We start from the raw sequence: 18,538 nt of genomic DNA, 5'->3' as shown, positions 1-18,538 counted from the left end.
CAAAAATTATTCAAAAAAAATTAAGCCGGACTATACGATACTAAAGAAAAATTTACTATAGCATATGAGATCAAGAGGGGGATTTTGTGGTTTCATGTTGAGAGGCCAAAGATCGCTTTATCAAATTCTCTCAAGAGTTCTGCAGTAGAGCAACCTGGGTTATGGTAGGAAAACCAAGATGACTTCTTCTGGCAAGTCAAGAGGAGTTATACAATCTGCTACCCTAATCCATGCAATTTGCTCCACCAAAAAAAAAATTGTAACTGTTCGTGAGTGCGAACGAAAGACTCGATTAATGTCAAAGAGAGCGAGTGGCTGTCTCTACGAACAACGTATGCACAGTTCTATGGGTCGGCAAAGTCGAGGCTTCGCATGCATGGTCTAGAGGTATATTGTCGAGAGTATACAATTATTTCGATTCGCTCTCCCATTTTGCGACGAGCTTTTCCAGATCAAACCGCGGGTCTTCTGGGTCGGTAACAACTGAGGAAATAGATATCAATAATGACGCTTATATAGCCAGTAATAGTGATGCAAAAGCAATGTGTAGCAGGTGTTCCGTTCAAAGTGACAGAAACACAACGTCCTTCACACGATGTAACGAGTCGATTAAAGAAACGAGAGACTCACTGCCGTCACCCTTCGAGCTTTCTTGTTTGTTTTGCCATGCCTCCCTAGCCTGCACTATGAGTGCTTCTCTATGATGTATGGCATGATGCTCCTTTTGCTGGTCATGGGCTTTCTGCAACGACCGACGGTGGTAGATACCGTAGAAAACACCAGACAACAGGGCTGAATACCGCGCAACCTGTGTGATATCGTACAGACGCGTGTCAGTACGATTCCAAAGATAATTTGACATTGCAATTTGCTACACACGTTAACGGTGGAAGAAACCATGGTAGAACTTTCAAGTTCGTACTTCTTGACCGCGGGTGAAAGATGTAATACCCTTGAGAGGAGAAATATGAAAACCACTGTAAGAAAATCACTCAGATATTATATTCAAGGCAGCGACATTTTAGAAAACTCACCGAACTGTGCTGACGGAAAAGAATGGGAGCTCGTTCACTTTACGCGGAGGATGTCGGCCACTCCCGCTGCTGATGTAAGCCGACAGTACCACCCTTTTCGATGTCGATGGCCGTTCACTTGCACCCTTGACTTGGACTCTACAGTTATCCAGCAAATGTAGATCAGGCCTTGATATTGCTATCGTTTACACTGACTTTCTAATTTGATATCGACTACCATAAGCTGGTTGACATAGGATTTCCTTAACTGCGCACTACCTGCACCAAGTTCTGGCAAAAGGACCGTCGCTTCAGGGGCAATGTCGACCACTCACCACGGCGCCATGACGGGCTCTAGCAATCATGTGCTCAAAGGATCCTGTTTCTGTGGAAATGTCTCGTATTCCGTCTTTACTCCGCCCGTTCTCAGTGCGTATTGTCACTGCTCGCAGTGTCAGCGTTTCACTGGTGAGCGATTCATTTCTGAGATTAATGCCGGAACTGATCGACCCTGCAATTGTCACAGCCAGTCCGTTCGTGCATTCAATGCACTTTGAGGAAAAAGATTTTGTATGGACACATTCGGAGCCGCATGCAGACCATCTTGATTTTTATGACAACCCCCTGAAGCCACATAAACGACGCTACAGGTGCAAGAAATGTGGTGTAACTGTCACATCTTACAACTCCAAAGTAAATCGTTTCAGTGTGTGGGGTGCACTACTTGAGAGAAATGAGGAAGGGAAGATCAAGAATTGGGATATTGCGAAGCCGACCGCTCATATGTTTTATGGGACTCGCATGCTGGATGTCGGCGATGACCTGGGTAAGTGGGAGGGTTATGAGAATAAATCGCAAAGGTTGGCATAGATAATCTTGAGCATGTATTCTTGTGCTGGAGGGCTGGATATTGACGTTGCTTTCCATGATCAAATGACAACCGACATATATGTAGATTAGATCAAAGACATTCGTTGTACCAAAATCAAACAAGGATAAAGCCTTTAATTACATTATATCGTGAGGTCCAAGTCCAAGTCCAAGCCCCCAGTCCCATATCCCGACAAGTACTACTAAGTAGTGAGTTCGTTAGTCGCAATTAAAGTAGTTTCCAGGGATGACATTGGGGCATCCGTCAGTGTCTGATTGCGCAGGTCAGCATATGTGGATGAGATAGCGGTGTGAATCACCTTTATTGGTGGGGCAATCAGCAGGATCATCGCAGCACTTGATGCAGGCGCGAGGCCCAGCAGGTTCAACTAGCTCCACATAGTGGTTGTAGCTGAACAAATAGCTATGAGTCACCAATAGTGCTATAAAAGTAGTATATTCGTACCCAAGGCATGCACTTCCCTGAGGGTTTCCTTGACCGTTCACCCCGCCGCTGGAATCATATTGACCGCCAGCATCGTTAGGATTTAGACGATCAAGGAGGCTTGGTACAATGCAACCGGTCACTGGATAGTTTGGACGTTAAAGTAGGCTCAAATGGCGAGACTATATGTGTACGAACACTGTGCATAACGGCCTCCGCTGACTCCAGTACCGCTCTGGAACGAAACGTTGCTCCAGAAGCCAGCAGGTATTTCACCCTGGTCGGCGGAGTAGTGGCCAGCTGAAGAGCAGTATGTCTGCATGCCTCCTGGGTGTTCACTGTCTCCTATGTTGGTGTGGGGATCACTGCAAAAATCGGGGTGGTGAAAAAGGGCACTGAAGGTCATAAACGAAAAGACATACCGAGGCATGATCATGCTGGTGCAAAAGGGTATTTCAATAAAGGGTATAGTCGATGATCAAGTGATGGACCTACCAATAAGTGCTCGAGTCAGTCACATATACAATGTTGTCCGTGGCCTGCCTTGCCTTCAGAGTGTTATCTGAAGGCATGGCTGCGACATGCGATGCCTCGAGCAAGACAGAGGCGGAAACAGCGAGCACAAAGGCACCTAACATGACTATGAAAATGGACTGAACGTTTCGTACCCGAGGAGCACAAAGATTGCAGTGGCAGACGGTGCGTTTATAACATGGACCAAAGGCTTGGCTAGCATAATTCGACTAGGGTCCAACCGACGTATATATCACTTGACCGACGAAATTCCCTTGGCCTCGTATGGCCTTACGTTGTAGTTTGCCGCTGCGTGTATTTCCAGATATTTCCCTACGAAAAGGGACCGAGGAAAATAGAGAATGACAGCACCTGCTCAACATCGGAACCTCGTCGAGGGTACATCTATACACATTTGCATACCATTAAGGGAGAAAATACGCTATTCAAGCATAGTACCGGCGCCACGCGGTGATCGTAAGGCCTCTATCATGATGGAGCCTTGTACTCATGACATTTATGAATTTTGATGACGGGTGGTCATGCCCGTATCCTGTGTCCTGGGTTTTCAGCGGTGATACCCAAGGCAGAAAGAAAGAGGCTTCGAGTGTGGAATTCGACATCGCTTCAAAGGCATGAGCTATAGAATGTTGAGCAAGTTATACTAAGAACTGAGATTACATTTACTTACAGCCAATGATGGTGGAAGCAAAGAGCTCTAAGATCTAAGCGCCGGTATCAAGCCGACAACTGGCCGAGCCGGCGTCTATTCATCACTGAGAAGCCTGAGGCTGTTGTACTGAGACTTGACCAAGAGTACATGTTTCGAGTCTCGCCTTGGATCAACTACACACCCTCAGGCAGCCCAAACAGCAGAGAGCTATCTAACAATAACCCTGCAAACATGGACGATGATGTAGATATGGATGCTCCTGAAATTTCAACTCTTCGAGAGGAAAACACGCCCCCGCCAATTCGAACCTCCAAATTTCGCGTGAAACTACTGGTCAAAGACAACAAAAAGGGTTCATCAATATCCTCGAACCGGTCCTCTCGTAAACAGCCAGCTGGACCGACACCAGGGCGGAGCGAGGATGATGCAGAGGATGAAGACGAAGAGGACCAGCTGATTGACGACGACGACGACGACATTCAGCCATCCACGTCTATTTCAGCTGTCACCATCGCACCACCGCCTCAAGCTAAACTTTCAGCTAGAGGAAAGGTGGCTCAGAAAAGGAAATCACGCAATGTGAAAGGGGAGCCAGAGAAGAAGGTTCGAGATAAGCAAGCGGGTGCGCCATATTTTGTCCGAATAGTAAGCTTGGTTTAAGATTGCATCCCCAGAATCTAACGTAGCAGAAGAAGCGGATAACTGGGATGCTCAGAGTGGAAGCATTATCGTCTCCGAACCGCCTGCCTCGAAGGCTCCCGCAAAGAAGAAAGCTGCTCCTCGGAAGACTCCAGGTACCGTTCAGCGGTCAAAGGGCAAAGCATCCTCAAAGTGAGCCATTTATTGTTATTTTTATTTTTATGAACTAGGTATACTAATCACAAATACCAGAGTTGCAAAAGCCACGCCTGCGCTCCCTGTTGAAGATGTAGCGGCGATGAGTGAAAGTGAGTAGCGTTCTTCGACTTTAAACTATAATCATCTAACGAAATATATTAGCTTATACGGGTACAGCCCCATCATCACCTGTTCCGCAGGAGAAAGCTTCTCCGGAACCAGAAGTCGCTTTACCAGTCAATACTGCAGCTCCATCTGCTGGAGAGCAAAACCTCGAGGCTGTTCCCCTCCCTATATATCCCCTGCCATCAAAACCATTCCCAGTTCAACCTCCTCCAAAAATTGGTACAGGCTTTGCACCAGTCGTACCACTTGACAGGAGTGGTAATAAAGTGCGTCACTGGCGCACAGCCAACCGCGAAATCCGAGGGATAGCTGGTGGTCGCTGGTTTGCACGCTCTTGGGTTGGCGACAAAGAATCAGAATTTTCACTCGCCACGGCCTCCAATACCGCAGTCTTGAAAGCTTCCCAATTGGATGGTGATAAGGGATTGTCATCGGCATCCATTTCGAAGATGTCTGCTATGTCCATATCTGCACCGCCATCAGGAAAAGGAAGTGGGAGGAGCAAGGTCTCCAAGGCCCTGTCAGCAGCGTCTGTAGGTCCTTCGCGCGCAGGTTCTATTGTCCCCGACAGTCATGCCAACGCTGGCACTGCAAGTGTGCGAGCTCCAACGAAGATGCGCACAATAGTAGCTGCCCCTACATCTGATATAGATGTTGACTCTGACGCAGCTGCACAAGGTTCTTAGAGTGTTTGTACTCCTTGCATTAGATTATTCTACTTTTTGTATCTTTCTTGCATTCGTTGTACAATATCGCTTTCAAGTTAATAGAGCTGCTGATGAATGGCTGCGTGGTAAATTCCCTTATACGGTCCTACGTATACGCTTGACACTGCTTGAGCGCTTACAGTCACATCAGCCAAAATTACAACGAGAACGCAGGCAAGGTTAAGCCACTCAGGCTATTTCGTTTGGCCTTACACTACTGTCCTTTGACCACCTGTTCAAAGAGCTCAGAGATGAAGAAGGCGGAGGCAGCGGGGACGAATGTCAGTTCTCAGACTCAAACGTTGCGTGCAGGGCGGGCTACCGAAAGAGGTGAGTGGTTAGTTGGCTTCAAAGACATCTCGCTCACAGCGAAAGTAGCGGCAGCACTTCAGGCGATTTCCTCAGATCCAAAGTACAAGAAGTACAGCCAACAGGTCGAGAAATGTCTAAATTCGTTTGATAATGTACACGAATGGGCGGATTGTATCGCGTTTCTGAAGCAGTTATTGAAGGTAAATCCCAAGGATTGTATGTTCGTAGGAAAATTTATATTCACTCATGGGATGAATAGTCATTTCAGTCCTATATGCAATTCAAGGAGATTCCTCACAAGCTTATCGTTGCCAAGCGATTATCTCAGTGTTTGAATCCTGCATTGCCTACAGGAGTTCACCAGAGAGCTTTGGATGTGTATACACATATTCTTGCAGTCCTTGGGGTACGTGCAGATTGGTCATGGCGTCAAATATATACTTATTCTTGCTCTAAAGACAGAAGGATTAAAGCGCGACTTACCACTTTGGTCGTCGGGGCTTTTTCCGTTCTTTGAGTATGCTGCAACATCAGTCAAGGTGAGACATAATTGCGCATGTACTTAAATTAGTATTGACACACAATATTAGCCCACACTTCTCAATATCTACGATACTCACTACTTGCCTTTGCAAGGTGGTCTACGGCCCGTGATGAAAGCATTTATTCTTGCCCTTCTTCCAGGTCTTGAGGAGGAGACAGGAGAATTCTTTGACAAGGTACGAATATATGTAGAGGCTACATAGCTCATGTGTATAACGTTGCTCACGGCTGCTCAGGTCCTAAGTCTGCTGGATCGATTATCCGGAACTGTGTCGCCTGCTTTCTTTTTCCAGAACATATGGCTAGTTATGTCAACCATGCCTTCAGCTCGTGGTACAGCTCTCAATTTCCTCTCCAGAAGGTTGCCTCGTTTAAGCTCTGACGAAGGTATGGTCTGATGTTCTATATCAAGCATTCGACTCAACATCCCGCAGATATCACGCATATTATTGGCCGTGATATTGGACTCATGATCAGAGCATTTGCAGCGGCTCTCGAAGATGACAATCTACTCGTACGGCGAGGAGCTCTTGATATACTTTTACAGTCGATGCGTATTGATAGTGCAGCTATAAAACAAGCACAGTCAGAGGATTGTGTGATTCTAATGCGGGCTGCTACTGGAGTCGTCCTTCGACGTGATCTGTCTCTGAACCGTCGGTTATACACTTGGCTACTAGGTCCAGACGAGAAAAGTGCAACCCAGATTGCGTACCTACGAGAACATTCTCTTCATCTTCTAAAATCTACATTAAGGGTATGTCAACGTCTTGTTCTACCGCCGGAATTACCTTATGCATAATACTCCTCAGGAAGAAATGTTCACACCTTCAGGAGATTATTCAGAATCGCGTCCGTTCAAGGTCTTCATCTCGTTGTTGGACAAATGGGAGATCGGTTCTCCCCTCACTGAGGCTCTCGTGTATGATATCTTCAAAGCTATACGTAAACTCATTGACTCGGGTTCCGATAGCTATGACGATGTTTGCATTTCATTATTTCGTTTTTGGCACATCTCTGACACATGTCTACGCAGATGCTGATGACGGCTAGCACACTTTATGAGGCTATCGAACCTGATATTATTTGGAAACAACTACTGAATTCGGCTATGGAAGACATAACCGGGGACGGCACGCACTTCGAGGTCAATAGCATACATTTATTGTTTTTAAACCTTACTGATGTACCTTCCCCTAGGCCATTGACATGATACTCTTCATTCTTAGAACCTTCCCTGTGCACGATGAAGACATTCAGGGTTTACATTTACCAGTTGTATTCGGTGCTGTGATGGATGTTTTGAATGTAAGTGCGCCTCGACTATCCTATTGTTTAGCGTTAGTGACATGCGTAAAGCAACACGTCCGAAGTGACATTTCCAGGGCTGCTTCTACCTCAGTTCGAGAGGGCTTGATTCTACAAGAAGAAATATTGGGGCACCTCATTCCTGCAGCACTCTATCAACACACAGAATTGAATGAAAAGCTTGAAGGCTTTGCTTCCACTGCAAGCCCTTTATCATTTGCTCGTCATTTCTACGGCATTACGTCAGGCGAGAAGATGGAGACAGTTGCTACGCGCGCACCGTTAATTCCTGTACTCGAAGCTATAATAGGTTTGAGTCAGAGTTGTGCACAGTGCCTTCTGAAAAATCGCGACAATCTTCTGCTCGTACGAGGGGCCTTGTGCCAATCTTTATCATTGTTACTTAGGATGATCGAGCAATTTGGTGCAAACCAAGATCCAGTCACCATAGTTTCATGGGAACCTTCAGAGTGGCTTAATTTGATTCTCCAGACGATTGATCTTGAGGTAGTATTATCTATGTTCCTTCTTCTCGTAAAACTAATCAGTACTTTGGTTTAGGTTGCAGACTTTACACTAGTCGATCGTGCCATCTCCGTGGTTATAGCACTGCATCAGCTTAAATGGTTGCAACCTACTGTAAATATAGAGGAACGCCGAATCATAACAAAAATGGTCAAAAAGGTATCTACGGTTTCTTCTAATCAACTAACAGTGAGTTAAACATACTTTTTCCAGCTCTTCAATTATCTTCATCAGGACTGGTTCATCTACCATGTCCGTGCCGTGAACTTGATTTGGTCTCTCGAAGCTGCAACTCCCCAATCACATGTGGAGTCGATCATTGCGCAGAGCATGAGTTCTCCAGAGTCGCGGAATGTATACGAAGCCTATGAAGCATTTGGAGTTCTTTGGCGGCTTACTGGTTTGTCTTCCATCTCAACCTGTCGAATTATATAGTAGCTTATGATAATGATCCAGATGATACTTTCTTTCCGGGCTTCAAGTTCAAAGTTCCATTGATGATCGTTCTGGATACTTTGAAACATGACGACCCTATACTTCGTCGCGTCGGCGAAACGTGGATGCGGTGTAGTCTAAAGTCATATATCCGGTAGGTTGACAAAGACACTTTTCGTTTAGTCGCTGATCAACTGTTATACAGCGTTTTGGACCCAATAATGTACGATCTTTTGGACCCTACTATTCGCCGCTCGGCGATGGTAGCCAAGGTACACGGGAGGGAAATACAAAGTTTTGTATATGATCGTTCCTTCGACCAACGCTACGTGAATCATCTCCTCGAGATTTTACTCTCCATCATCCGCTTCGGAGGTCAAGGCTTCGCGAAGGCTGCTCGTGGTACTACTGTTAAGCGCTCGCAGCATCCTGCTTTACTCCAGAGGCTAGAAGCAGGTAAATATGTTCATCAACTATGTTGATCACTGAGACTGACAAGCAAACCACCATAAGCTAGCATCGACTTAGATGCCACGTATCTTGATGCTTTGGTTGAGATTCTATTGAGGTTGGTCTCCCAGTACAATGGCCAGCTCTTATGATAATTCCATTCATGCAGGTTTTTGCAATCGGAACCAAGAGAGTCGCGCGCACCTATCATGCAGTCTCTGAATGCTGTCATCCAGTCTACTTCAGTCGACCTGTTACAAGCCATAGTAGCTCGCGGTGAAATTGAAAACATCACAGTGGAGATTATGGAAGCTGTCATCATCGGCAAACTCTATTACAGCGTGCATTTGGGCCGTCTTGATTTGCAAAACAAACTTCTGCACATACTGCATTCGCTAATATCTGTTTCGACAACAATTTTCTTATCCCATCCTGTTACGAGGGTGGATCTATCCAAACAAGGCGATGGCAATTCTGAAGGTCATAGCACGCAAGATGAATCTCAGGAGCTTGGAAGGAAGACATATGCGGTCAATCCCTTACTAGTCCAAACACTCATTGATGGGATCGGCATACCTCAAAATCGAGCAGTCCTACAACATTGGCTGGATTTTGTTCTTATGGCGATTCCCCAATTCCAGCCCGCCCTGCAGTCTATAGTGTCTCCTATGAATGACTGCCTGTGTCGTCAGCTTCGCCTGGCTCTGTCAGATGTTCTACGGGTATCTTCCACAGATGCCAAAGAGGAGGATATACACATAGTAACAGATGCAGAATTCATCATGTTGCTCAACGCGCTCGAACGTTTAGTTCTCCTTGGCCTTGCATACACGCCGGATGCATCTCAGCAAGAAGACGATGTTGTTGTCCAAGAGAAACCCACAAATGAAACTAGTGGCATTCTCGGTTATGTTTCTAATGTCTTCACAACTGAAAATGTCCCAGCCGTTTCGGACGAACAATTCACGGTCAGTGCCTTGTATACCATTGGTGATAACGTTAACCTATACGCCTTTAAAATAGGCTCGGTCGCCTGGCTACAAATCTCTTCACGAAGGGATCAAGATACTGTATTCCATATGGACAAATTTGTCATGGACAAAAACTAAAGCGACCTCTCCCAAAGATGATTCACTTTCTCTCGTCTATAACCGAACTCGGGGCCGATGTCGTAGAGTGCTGGAGCACCTTTTTCGCGTTCATTCCGCAGAGGTACTAGAATCCATCATTGACTGCTGGGATCGCGAAGTAGCAGTATGTATATTTTTTAATGTATAAACCTACAACTCATCCGATATTTTCAGGCCTCCGGGTCATCCAATAGCTCTGTCTTTGAATTAGTGGACCTGCTGATCGCCAATGTGCAAGTTACTGTCCACATGATTTGTGACAGCATTCTATGTCGCGTGCCAAATGCCTTGGATAAAACTAGAAAGCAGGTTATTAATCCCAACCTGTGAGTTATTATTCCCTTCACGGAATATATATTGCTTACGGGATGTCAATAGCTCTGATGTGGCCCTTTTCACTTTTCTCGAACAATACTTCCAGCGGCTAGAAGGCCCTCTAGCTATCCAGGTTTGGGCAAGGTTTTTGCAGCTTACAAAAGAGTTAGCAAGTTCTACTCGCGAATTCAAAGTACAGAATTTTTTGGTAATGAAGTAAGCTATGTCCCTCATTCAGAGATGTGATTGAAATGAACAATTAACCATTATAGATCCCTTTGCATATTGGCAGAGAAGGTCACTCAAACGGCAGCAGTGGAGGACAAGCGGCTAAGGAAGGATCTGCAGGCAAGCCAATTACAAATTTCCACTCGAGTTTGAAACAGTATCTGACTCTGCATCTTAGGAAACACTGACGAAGCTGCTGGATTCATGTATAATGTTTGTGGGACGGACATTTGACCAACCAACCTGGATTCGACGAAGTGCAAAGGATGCTCTTTCCATCAATGGTAGAGACAGTCCAGTGCCGCGCATTGGTAAGTCGTCTACTCACATCTATCTTTTTTACGTTGCTCACAAACCCCAGCGGGAGAACCCCGAATAGACGAGAAGATAAATGCAAGTTCAGTCTCTCTACAAGAGTCCCCACGGCCTTCTTGGGGTGCAGAACTCCCATCACAGGTACGTACGAGCCTGTATCATACATTCGCACTAACTGTTTGAGTAGATCAGTCAATTTGTTGCTGTCGTAGCCCTACCTAATCTTCGGAAGTTTATGATGGATAACGACAAAGTTGCAAGCGTCTGCAACAATATTATCTACTACATTGTGAACCCTTCACTAAAGGCCAAATCAAAGTAAGTGCATGCAATGTGACGTATCACACGGATTTTATTTGACAATGGAACAGACCCATGGATGTAGATAATATTATACCTGATATCATTAGAGAAATGTCCCGCATTCCTGCCGCTCTCAAGGTCTGGCGTGGTCCGGTTCTCGAGCTCTTGAACGATAATCGCGTCTTCAACTCCAGCTGTGATACTGCTTTGAAGTGGAAGCCCATTATCAAGGCTCTATACGACTCGGATAAGACTGCGTTCACCGAACTGCTAGGTAAGCAGTTCAAATTATGTCATAGGTGACAACTTTCATACGCATTCCTGCAGGGAAAATTGCGACAGCTCCGTCTACAAATATATTCACGAATCGAGAATATGAAATGTTACTGCGATCAATGAATCTACGGCGACTATCCTTCATCTTATTTAGCGGAGAGAAGAACCATTTCCTAACACAGCTGCCGAACGTGCAGGAGAAACTAGTTGATATTCTTCGTAACGTTAACTCACCCGTGGTACAGAGCGAAGTGTATCTCTGCATTCGTGTCCTACTTTGTCGCCTTTCACCACATAATTTGACCAGTTTTTGGCCTGTTGTTCTCACTGAGCTTGTGAGTGTTCTCATTGACAGATAGGAGTGATATTGACGTACATGCCGACTAGTATCGTGTGTTCGAGCAAATTATAACGACAGCGCCTTCCGACGGCTCCGAAGACTTGCAGTTGATATTGTCCGCTTCTAAATGCTTGGACTTATTGCTTGTCCTCCAGACAGAGGAATTCCAAATGTAAGAATCAATCCAAATGAGACCATCAACTATTTTGGCTGACACCATTGCAGACATCAATGGATATTCATCACGGACACTGTTGACGCTGTATATCACCATGATGATTGGCGTCCCGAGGCAATGATGGACCAACTAGCAGATATCGTTGGTAGTATCCCCATACCAGAGGTTAGTACATATTTCGCAGTCTATTCATTGTGCTATAACGAGTGTGGCGCAATAGGATGGAGTGGCGTTGAAATCACAAGACAGTACCAAATCCTTTGCATACACAACACATATGGATTCTCGATCCATGCGACGTCCATTATTGAACTCCTTACGACAAATAGATAGCATACGGGACCTTACTCCCTTCTTTTCGCATGTTAGTATCGCCTCTTATGAGAGCGTCTATGCCTGCGGTGGAAACATTGACTGGGAGGCCGTGGAGCGAGGTGTCCTGGAAGATATGTTCGATGGACGGTGAAATATCAGGCTATTTTACGACTTAACGATGGAATGTCCTTACAGCACATATCTTATTCACTCGGACGTGTAGATTAGTGCATCATTCTTGTCACGCCGTACGTACTGACACATAATCCATACATTTTCTGACCTGGTATATTGGCTGACGAGACATATGTTATCCTTGAGAACCAAATCGGTATAGCGTAGATGTGTCTCTCCAAAGACACCACAAAGTCGTAAAATAAATACGAGCAAAATAGACAGACCGTTCAGAAGTCCCCCCAGCTGCGACGGAATTTGTACTGCATACGTTCCTGTAAGTCAGTTTTCCTTTCTGCATCTAAGAGAATGGATAGGTGAACAAACCTTGTATGGTAGATTCTTCCTGAAAACGTCGAAAGATTCAATCAGAATAACAGTAATAGTTGAAAACCTGCAGGAACAAACCTCATCTTTTCAACTGGCGACTTGGGTTGTTTGTAACCATCGTCTCCAGTTCCCCAGTCTGCCTGAGTTTCGCCTTCCTTATCGATATCCTTGTACCTAACGTTAGGATCCAACTTTTCAGGTGGTGTCCCGCGAGTGATTTTAGGTTTGGGTACGTCAGCAACCGGAGTTGCTGCATCCACTGGTGGCTCCTCCTTAGTCTGTTCGCCTTCAGCGTTGTCTACCTTAGGGAGTGTTGGTTGACGACCTTGATTGGGAGGAGGAGCGGGATCGTGGGCACGTAAAGCTTCTTCAACAGAAATTCCCTGGAACTTAGCCTCCTTCTCAACTTCCCGGAGTTCGATAGATTCATGCTGCGCGAAGTGCTCAAGGTCCTCTGCGTGGTGGTAGGAATCATCCGTCTGCGTCTCTTCCGTAGAGTGGAATTGTTCTTTGGACGTTGTAAGTATCTGCTAAGTGAAAACGGCGCGAAGAACTACCAACCTTCATGATGTAAGAAGAACTCTATCGAAGTATAAGCTGTGTAACTTGGTATTGAAAGTAGAGTGGACTAACCGCTTTCGACATCGTAGTGGTGGCCTTCTGCCCCCAGGTCCTCAAAGTTAGGCAGTCCCTTCAGGCCGGCGACGTTAAACTCCTCTGGAGAAATTTTGCCGTCCCTGTTCTTGTCTATGAGTTTCAGAATAGTATCTACGATGTGGTCCGCCTTCTGTTGGTGTTCAGCCTCGTCCTACGGGCAGGTTTGAGTGGATCTAGGATAGCAGTCAAGCTCGTTGTTTGACGCACCTTTGACTTCTTCTGTGAGTAAACGTGATGCACTCCGTATATAGCTTCTATTTCTTCTCGATCCCAAATACCGTTTCTGTGCATTTCGGGCTGTTTAGAATGCATTTGAAGAGCGCGAAACAATGGTAAAACACACCTGTCAAGGTCATGCAATTGGAAGAAGCTTCCGAGGTCAAACGAGTCACTGTATTTGTTTTTTTTTGGCATGGTTAGTGAGCTGAATGCCGCTAAGGAGATGATCATTACATGTGATGTTCTGTGGCCATCTAGCATATGAAGTTGCTCAGCAAACAGAGGGATCCAACGGATGAATTGTCCAAACGTACGTGCTTTTGGGCATATTCTCCACCAGCGAGCTTGGGGTTGCCTTCTGATTCTCCATGTCCACCGTGCCCAGAAACGGCCAGAATAAAAGGTAACACCAAAAGAGCCCTCATGTCAAAGTACAAGGAGAGTTGGATTAGTACTAAGGTATACGTTTGCTGCCAGTGCCAGTGGTAACCGTGCCAGTGCGAGTCTAGTGTGATTTTGGCCGTCCAATCAGTGCGAGTGTTAGTCAGCTTTCCTTGTTTGGCGTCAAGTTAAGAACATAAAGTCTACAATAAGTCTACAAGCAAGTCGTTTACAAGACCTACAGTTCCAGATGCTAGTAGTAAAGTATTGCGAATGTATTGGACAGGGTATTGTTCGACGGATTTCAGCACATTACAACATTATAGTAGCCCCCAGTATTTCCAGGTGGTATATCTCTTAAAACCTCCAAAAACACAATAACAGTGATTCAAACAACCTCGGGTTCGTCCCCAGAACGACTCATTCCAGCACTCCAGACAGTGCTCCCACTCCCGTTACCACTTCTCTTACTCCTCCGGCTGCGTCGGTCCTCCCCGTTCAAGCTTCTTGGTGATAGCTCAGTGAAACCACTCCTAGCCCCTTTGGCAATCTCTTCGCTGAGAACTTTCTCATGCGTGTCTAATGCAACAAGGGCATTCTGCGCCTCAACGTGCTCCAACGCCTCTTGCGTGAGTTCCGAACGCTCGTTTCCGTCAATACCGAGACCGTACGGCGCGAGATGGCTGTTCGGAGCGGAGTGCGCAGAGTGAATGGATGATGTTTCAGAATGGCTTGTCTGCGAACGGAAGAACGAGAATCGGCTGGGCACTGCGGGTGGGCTTGCGGGAGAGGAGTAGCTTTTCTGCATTGGAGGTGCTGGGCTACTTAGTCCAGATCGGATGATGACAGGTGTTTCCGTAGGTTTCTCTAACCCCATCAGCTTCATAGTAGCATTTAATCGTTCCCTCTCCCTTCTATCGTCTTCATCTTCATATGTCTCTAGTTTGCGGGCCCCGGTGACAGAACTAGCTCCAGGCTTGAGGGTAAGAGGTCGGAGATTTGCGGACTCGTTCTTTTTATCACCCCCACCAAACATCGAAAAGTTCTTCCAATCAAAGGAAAGCGACCGACGCTGGGCTTTCGTGCTCGAGCTGGCAGGTTGAGAAGGAGAGAGAGGATTTGGACTGCTTTCGCCAGTCTGCCCGAAAGTTGAGGTTGAACGAGGAAAGAAGGCGGAATGTCGACGGGCCTTTGCAGTGTCGATGGAAGGCGGGAAAGGTGATCTGGGGCCTGTCGCTGAGGGTGTGATGGGCGATTTCTCGTAATCTATAGAAAGAACGTGTTCAAAGCCTTCCTCTGCAATAATCCTGTCGATGATCTTCGATGCATACAGCGATAGAGCCTTATTGGCATCCTTGAGAGACTTGACTTCACTCCGTAGGGCGTCCAGGTCGCTAGCTGGAGCACCTGTTTCCAGTCCCTCGGATGTTGCAGAGACTTTCCTACTCTCCGACGAGCCCTTCTTTCCTCGTTTGCCTTTTCCGTAGGGGAAGGCGCCCGAATCTTCGATAGAGGTTCCACCGATGATGTCCTTGTTCTCTGCTCGTCCCAGTTCAGCGGCAAGATCGAGGCCTGGACCAGTGATCGGAAGGCCTGCAAGGGACTCGCCACGAGGAGCACGGCCGCCTGGAGAAGACAGACCAGAGCTGCGTTTATGACTGTGTCTGCCTGTGTGACGTGTAGCCTCGCTCTCCTCAAGGTCGAGTTGATCTTCTTCGTCAGATTCGAGGTCGTGTTCATGTTCGGACATCTCGTCGACTCTGTCTAGTGTACTTCGACCACTACTCTTCAGACTGCCACCGCTTCCACCACTGGTAGTGTCGTACAGGTCGTCGTCGTCGCCCTCTGTGGTACTGGTCGTCCCCACTTGTCTGAGGAGGTCGAATTGTCCACTTAAAGTCTTCTCTCTTAGAAGGATCATGTAGCTCTCGTTTTCCTCCTGCAGCTCGTTGTTGACCCTCTTAAGATCCACGAGTTGCGTCTGCAAAAGTATTAGGGTACTCTGGAGTGAAGCATATGATGTTGACAGTGTCGAAAGTTCCAGCCTAAGGGCTGTCATCTCTGCTGGTTCGCTCTCCTCGTAGTTTGTAGTATATCCCGAGAGGTAGGACGTGTGCGTGAGAGAGCTTTCTGTGGTTTCGGAATCGTCAGACTCGTGTTCCGTGTGCGTGAGGGAGCTTTCTGTGATTTCAGAATCGTCGGAATCGTGTCCTGTGTCGGATTCTGGAGGGCGTACGACTACAGGTTGTCTGCGAACCTGCGAGAGAGACTGGATACGCGACTTGAGATGCTGTTCGTTATCGTAGAAAGCTTGACGCTCTGCATCAAACGTCGACGTCTGCCAAGGCCATTAGTTGATGTGTGATAACGACGAGTATAATTAGAAATCTGACCTGCTCGTTATACCGGCGCTGGACGTCCCGCTTTTCCTTTTCGAGTTCCCTGACCTGAGCGCGCAGCTTATCTGCGATTTCTATACGAGCAGACATTTCCTCCTCCATGCGGCTCTGATCTGCGTAGAAATCATTGAGGCGTGAATCTGCTTCATTAAGAGCAGAGGAGAGGCTATTATTAGTTTGAGTCAAGGTGGAGATGGTTTGGTCTTTTTGTTGAATTTGGAGCAGCAGCTGGATGAAACCGAGTCAGCACGAGTGAAGGTCTCGCAGACATGCCACGACTCACCCTGTCACGCTCTTCTGTGTCATCTCTATGCGTGTGAGGTTCTCGCCCTTCAGGATGGGACTGTGTGGCACCCTTGATTGAGGGCCGTCGTGCAGCGGCAGAGCTTACATTGGCAGAGACACGGGAATTTGTGAGTGCTGAGCGGGCTGTAGCGCCTTTTGCGATGGAAATGTTTGGGGGTGGTGATGCGAAATGGGATTGGCGTCCGGAAGGTGGAGGGTCACGGTTGGCCCGAGATGAAGCCGTGGCAGCCATGACCATAAGATTTGTTTGGATAAGGCTGCAGGCTGATTACAAGGCTGGAGTACAATATTTACAAGAGCCTGTGTACAAGATGACTGTTGCTTGCAAGGAAAAGAGCATGTTGTCCTCGTTGCTGTCCTTTGATCTGACGAGCTCACGGGCAACGGCCGGTCTCGCACGCTACCCATCACCCGGAGCTATTCCCTCTTTTGGGTACTCCCCGGGTTACCTTCACTGGCGCACCCAATGTCCTCCTCGTACTTATGGTCTCCATCACATCCATCATCGCGGGTTGCAGGGATCTAGTAGCAGTCTAGTTTCATCCGCATCTGAACATCGTAACCGAGCCTAGCAAATTATGAGTCTCCTCTAAGCAAACCTTAGCAAATTATCATCAATATAGACTTGGTGCCCCCTTTGAATCCATACACAGGTTCAAAGGCAGTGCAAAAATCTCCATGTTCAGATACACAGGTAGACTCTGACTCTAATAGTCGCCAAGCACATTCGCCACTCAGTCTAACGCTCGGAGTGTGGTGTCAAGTAAGTCATCATGACAATTCCACATCTTAGTCATTCGCTCAACCTTTCCTTAATGACACCATTATGCGTGTGCGTGTTGTAATGATGCCTTCAAGTATTCGAGCATGGAGATTTCATATTGCCACGTTTGCTCCTGAGGGGTAAATCTAAATATCCGTAATATGGTGCACGATGCAGCACGCTGCACTATCCTGAGACACGCCGCGGTCTGCGGCACGAATATTCTTCTTTTGACAGTTTGCTCACTGTTTTTCATCCATGTAAGCATCCAATATTTTTTTAACTGCGAATGCTTGAGCTGTGTCAGTGGATGAGGTCACGACGTCGATCCTCATAATACGTATGTAATTTCTACCTTTTGCAAATATTACAGCACTGACCAGCTGAGCACAGATTGTCGTTTGGATTCTCAACTGCTTTGGGATAAACTCCTTTTTTATCCACCATGCTTCGAACACAACAAGTTACTCGATGAACAACCGTTCAACTAAACAATATCAACACGCTGACAGTACAGGAGCAAATGTGAACGCCAATAGTCATTGAAGCCATAATCATGACTTGGTTTCACTCTTGTTCATATTCACGACTACCTCGGTTTTTCTTGTTAGTGCCCATAACAACAGATAAGAATTCACTGTCATGATCTATTTTACCTGATTGGGTTCTCTCCGAATTCTCGTGGAATGAATAAAGCAATGGAGACTTGTCAGCGGCCCAGCCATGCCTGCCTTTGTCCTACTGTACTTATATGTTGGATGCATTTCCGTTGGAAGTTATCCGACTGATACGATACTATGAAATGCAGAACGCTTATTGAGTCACTGAGCTAGTCCGATAATCGTGGATTTTGGGGTACTCGTCATATCGCCATTGTCCCGAATCCCGGCGGACTCGGGAAACACGAGACGACGCTGGTCAATGTTTCTGGGTCTACCAGCAGTTTTCATGGCCTCAGATAAGCCAAAAAAAGGATGCGACATGCATTGGAAAGACAGGGGACGTCGTGTATGTCCAAGTACGCAGAGCAACAAGGGGACAGCACAATGAAAAGTGTACTGGTATAGTAATCTTTGTAAGATGGTCGGGAGTCAATCTCCGCGAAGATGGCAAAAACGCTGCCGGATTGCTGAGTCTGGGTGACCGACGGTA

The 18,538-nt window shown here is 46.6% G+C and overlaps 7 protein-coding genes across 7 annotated transcripts; 2 read left to right on the top strand and 5 right to left on the bottom strand.

Moving 5' to 3' along the window:
- Window positions 1–162: 162 nt before the first annotated feature.
- SERLADRAFT_455861 (uncharacterized protein) lies at window positions 163–1,198 on the bottom strand (the record flags this gene model as incomplete). Its single annotated transcript, XM_007312967.1, has 4 exons — window positions 163–483; window positions 631–808; window positions 880–977; window positions 1,035–1,198. 3 exons carry the CDS (start codon window positions 898–900, stop codon window positions 410–412), a joined length of 273 nt encoding a protein of 90 aa, XP_007313029.1.
- SERLADRAFT_455858 (uncharacterized protein) lies at window positions 1,157–3,561 on the bottom strand (the record flags this gene model as incomplete). The annotated part of the gene is made up of 8 exons (XM_007312966.1): window positions 1,157–1,481; window positions 1,540–2,155; window positions 2,204–2,295; window positions 2,350–2,470; window positions 2,527–2,693; window positions 2,751–2,765; window positions 2,824–3,481; window positions 3,533–3,561. 6 exons carry the CDS (start codon window positions 2,964–2,966, stop codon window positions 2,103–2,105), a joined length of 591 nt encoding a protein of 196 aa, XP_007313028.1.
- A 58-nt stretch (window positions 3,562–3,619) lies between these two features.
- SERLADRAFT_455857 (uncharacterized protein) lies at window positions 3,620–5,277 on the top strand (the record flags this gene model as incomplete). The annotated part of the gene is made up of 4 exons (XM_007312965.1): window positions 3,620–4,136; window positions 4,189–4,345; window positions 4,406–4,461; window positions 4,514–5,277. The coding sequence occupies 4 exons, from the start codon at window positions 3,662–3,664 to the stop codon at window positions 5,161–5,163; spliced, it is 1,338 nt and encodes a 445-aa protein (XP_007313027.1).
- A 158-nt stretch (window positions 5,278–5,435) lies between these two features.
- SERLADRAFT_432797 (uncharacterized protein) lies at window positions 5,436–12,308 on the top strand (the record flags this gene model as incomplete). Its single annotated transcript, XM_007312964.1, has 29 exons — window positions 5,436–5,514; window positions 5,563–5,696; window positions 5,756–5,902; window positions 5,955–6,035; window positions 6,087–6,215; window positions 6,276–6,426; window positions 6,474–6,796; window positions 6,852–7,022; window positions 7,076–7,186; window positions 7,240–7,347; window positions 7,399–7,854; window positions 7,909–8,031; window positions 8,086–8,272; window positions 8,329–8,461; window positions 8,513–8,763; window positions 8,821–8,875; window positions 8,927–9,725; window positions 9,781–10,011; window positions 10,062–10,213; window positions 10,266–10,418; window positions 10,475–10,577; window positions 10,609–10,741; window positions 10,792–10,886; window positions 10,933–11,063; window positions 11,117–11,322; window positions 11,376–11,659; window positions 11,712–11,836; window positions 11,890–12,007; window positions 12,063–12,308. The coding sequence occupies 29 exons, from the start codon at window positions 5,436–5,438 to the stop codon at window positions 12,306–12,308; spliced, it is 5,415 nt and encodes a 1,804-aa protein (XP_007313026.1).
- Window positions 12,309–12,370: 62 nt separating this feature from the next.
- On the bottom strand, window positions 12,371–14,036 carry SERLADRAFT_455850 (uncharacterized protein; the record flags this gene model as incomplete). Its single annotated transcript, XM_007312963.1, has 9 exons — window positions 12,371–12,606; window positions 12,659–12,677; window positions 12,740–13,169; window positions 13,223–13,243; window positions 13,295–13,469; window positions 13,526–13,601; window positions 13,662–13,709; window positions 13,772–13,791; window positions 13,852–14,036. The coding sequence occupies 9 exons, from the start codon at window positions 13,960–13,962 to the stop codon at window positions 12,562–12,564; spliced, it is 945 nt and encodes a 314-aa protein (XP_007313025.1).
- A 33-nt stretch (window positions 14,037–14,069) lies between these two features.
- Window positions 14,070–16,855, bottom strand: SERLADRAFT_444715 (uncharacterized protein; the record flags this gene model as incomplete). The annotated part of the gene is made up of 3 exons (XM_007312962.1): window positions 14,070–16,256; window positions 16,312–16,545; window positions 16,601–16,855. 3 exons carry the CDS (start codon window positions 16,853–16,855, stop codon window positions 14,307–14,309), a joined length of 2,439 nt encoding a protein of 812 aa, XP_007313024.1.
- A 592-nt stretch (window positions 16,856–17,447) lies between these two features.
- On the bottom strand, window positions 17,448–17,642 carry SERLADRAFT_376843 (uncharacterized protein; the record flags this gene model as incomplete). The annotated part of the gene is made up of 1 exon (XM_007312961.1): window positions 17,448–17,642. One exon carries the CDS (start codon window positions 17,640–17,642, stop codon window positions 17,448–17,450), a length of 195 nt encoding a protein of 64 aa, XP_007313023.1.
- Window positions 17,643–18,538: the final 896 nt, after the last annotated feature.

Source organism: Serpula lacrymans, assembly GCF_000218685.1.
Source record: "Serpula lacrymans var. lacrymans S7.9 unplaced genomic scaffold SERLAscaffold_1, whole genome shotgun sequence".
Taxonomy (NCBI): Eukaryota; Fungi; Basidiomycota; class Agaricomycetes; order Boletales; family Serpulaceae; genus Serpula; species Serpula lacrymans.
The sequence above is the reverse complement of the archived record's forward strand: the minus strand, read 5'-3'. Positions and strand labels throughout refer to the sequence as shown.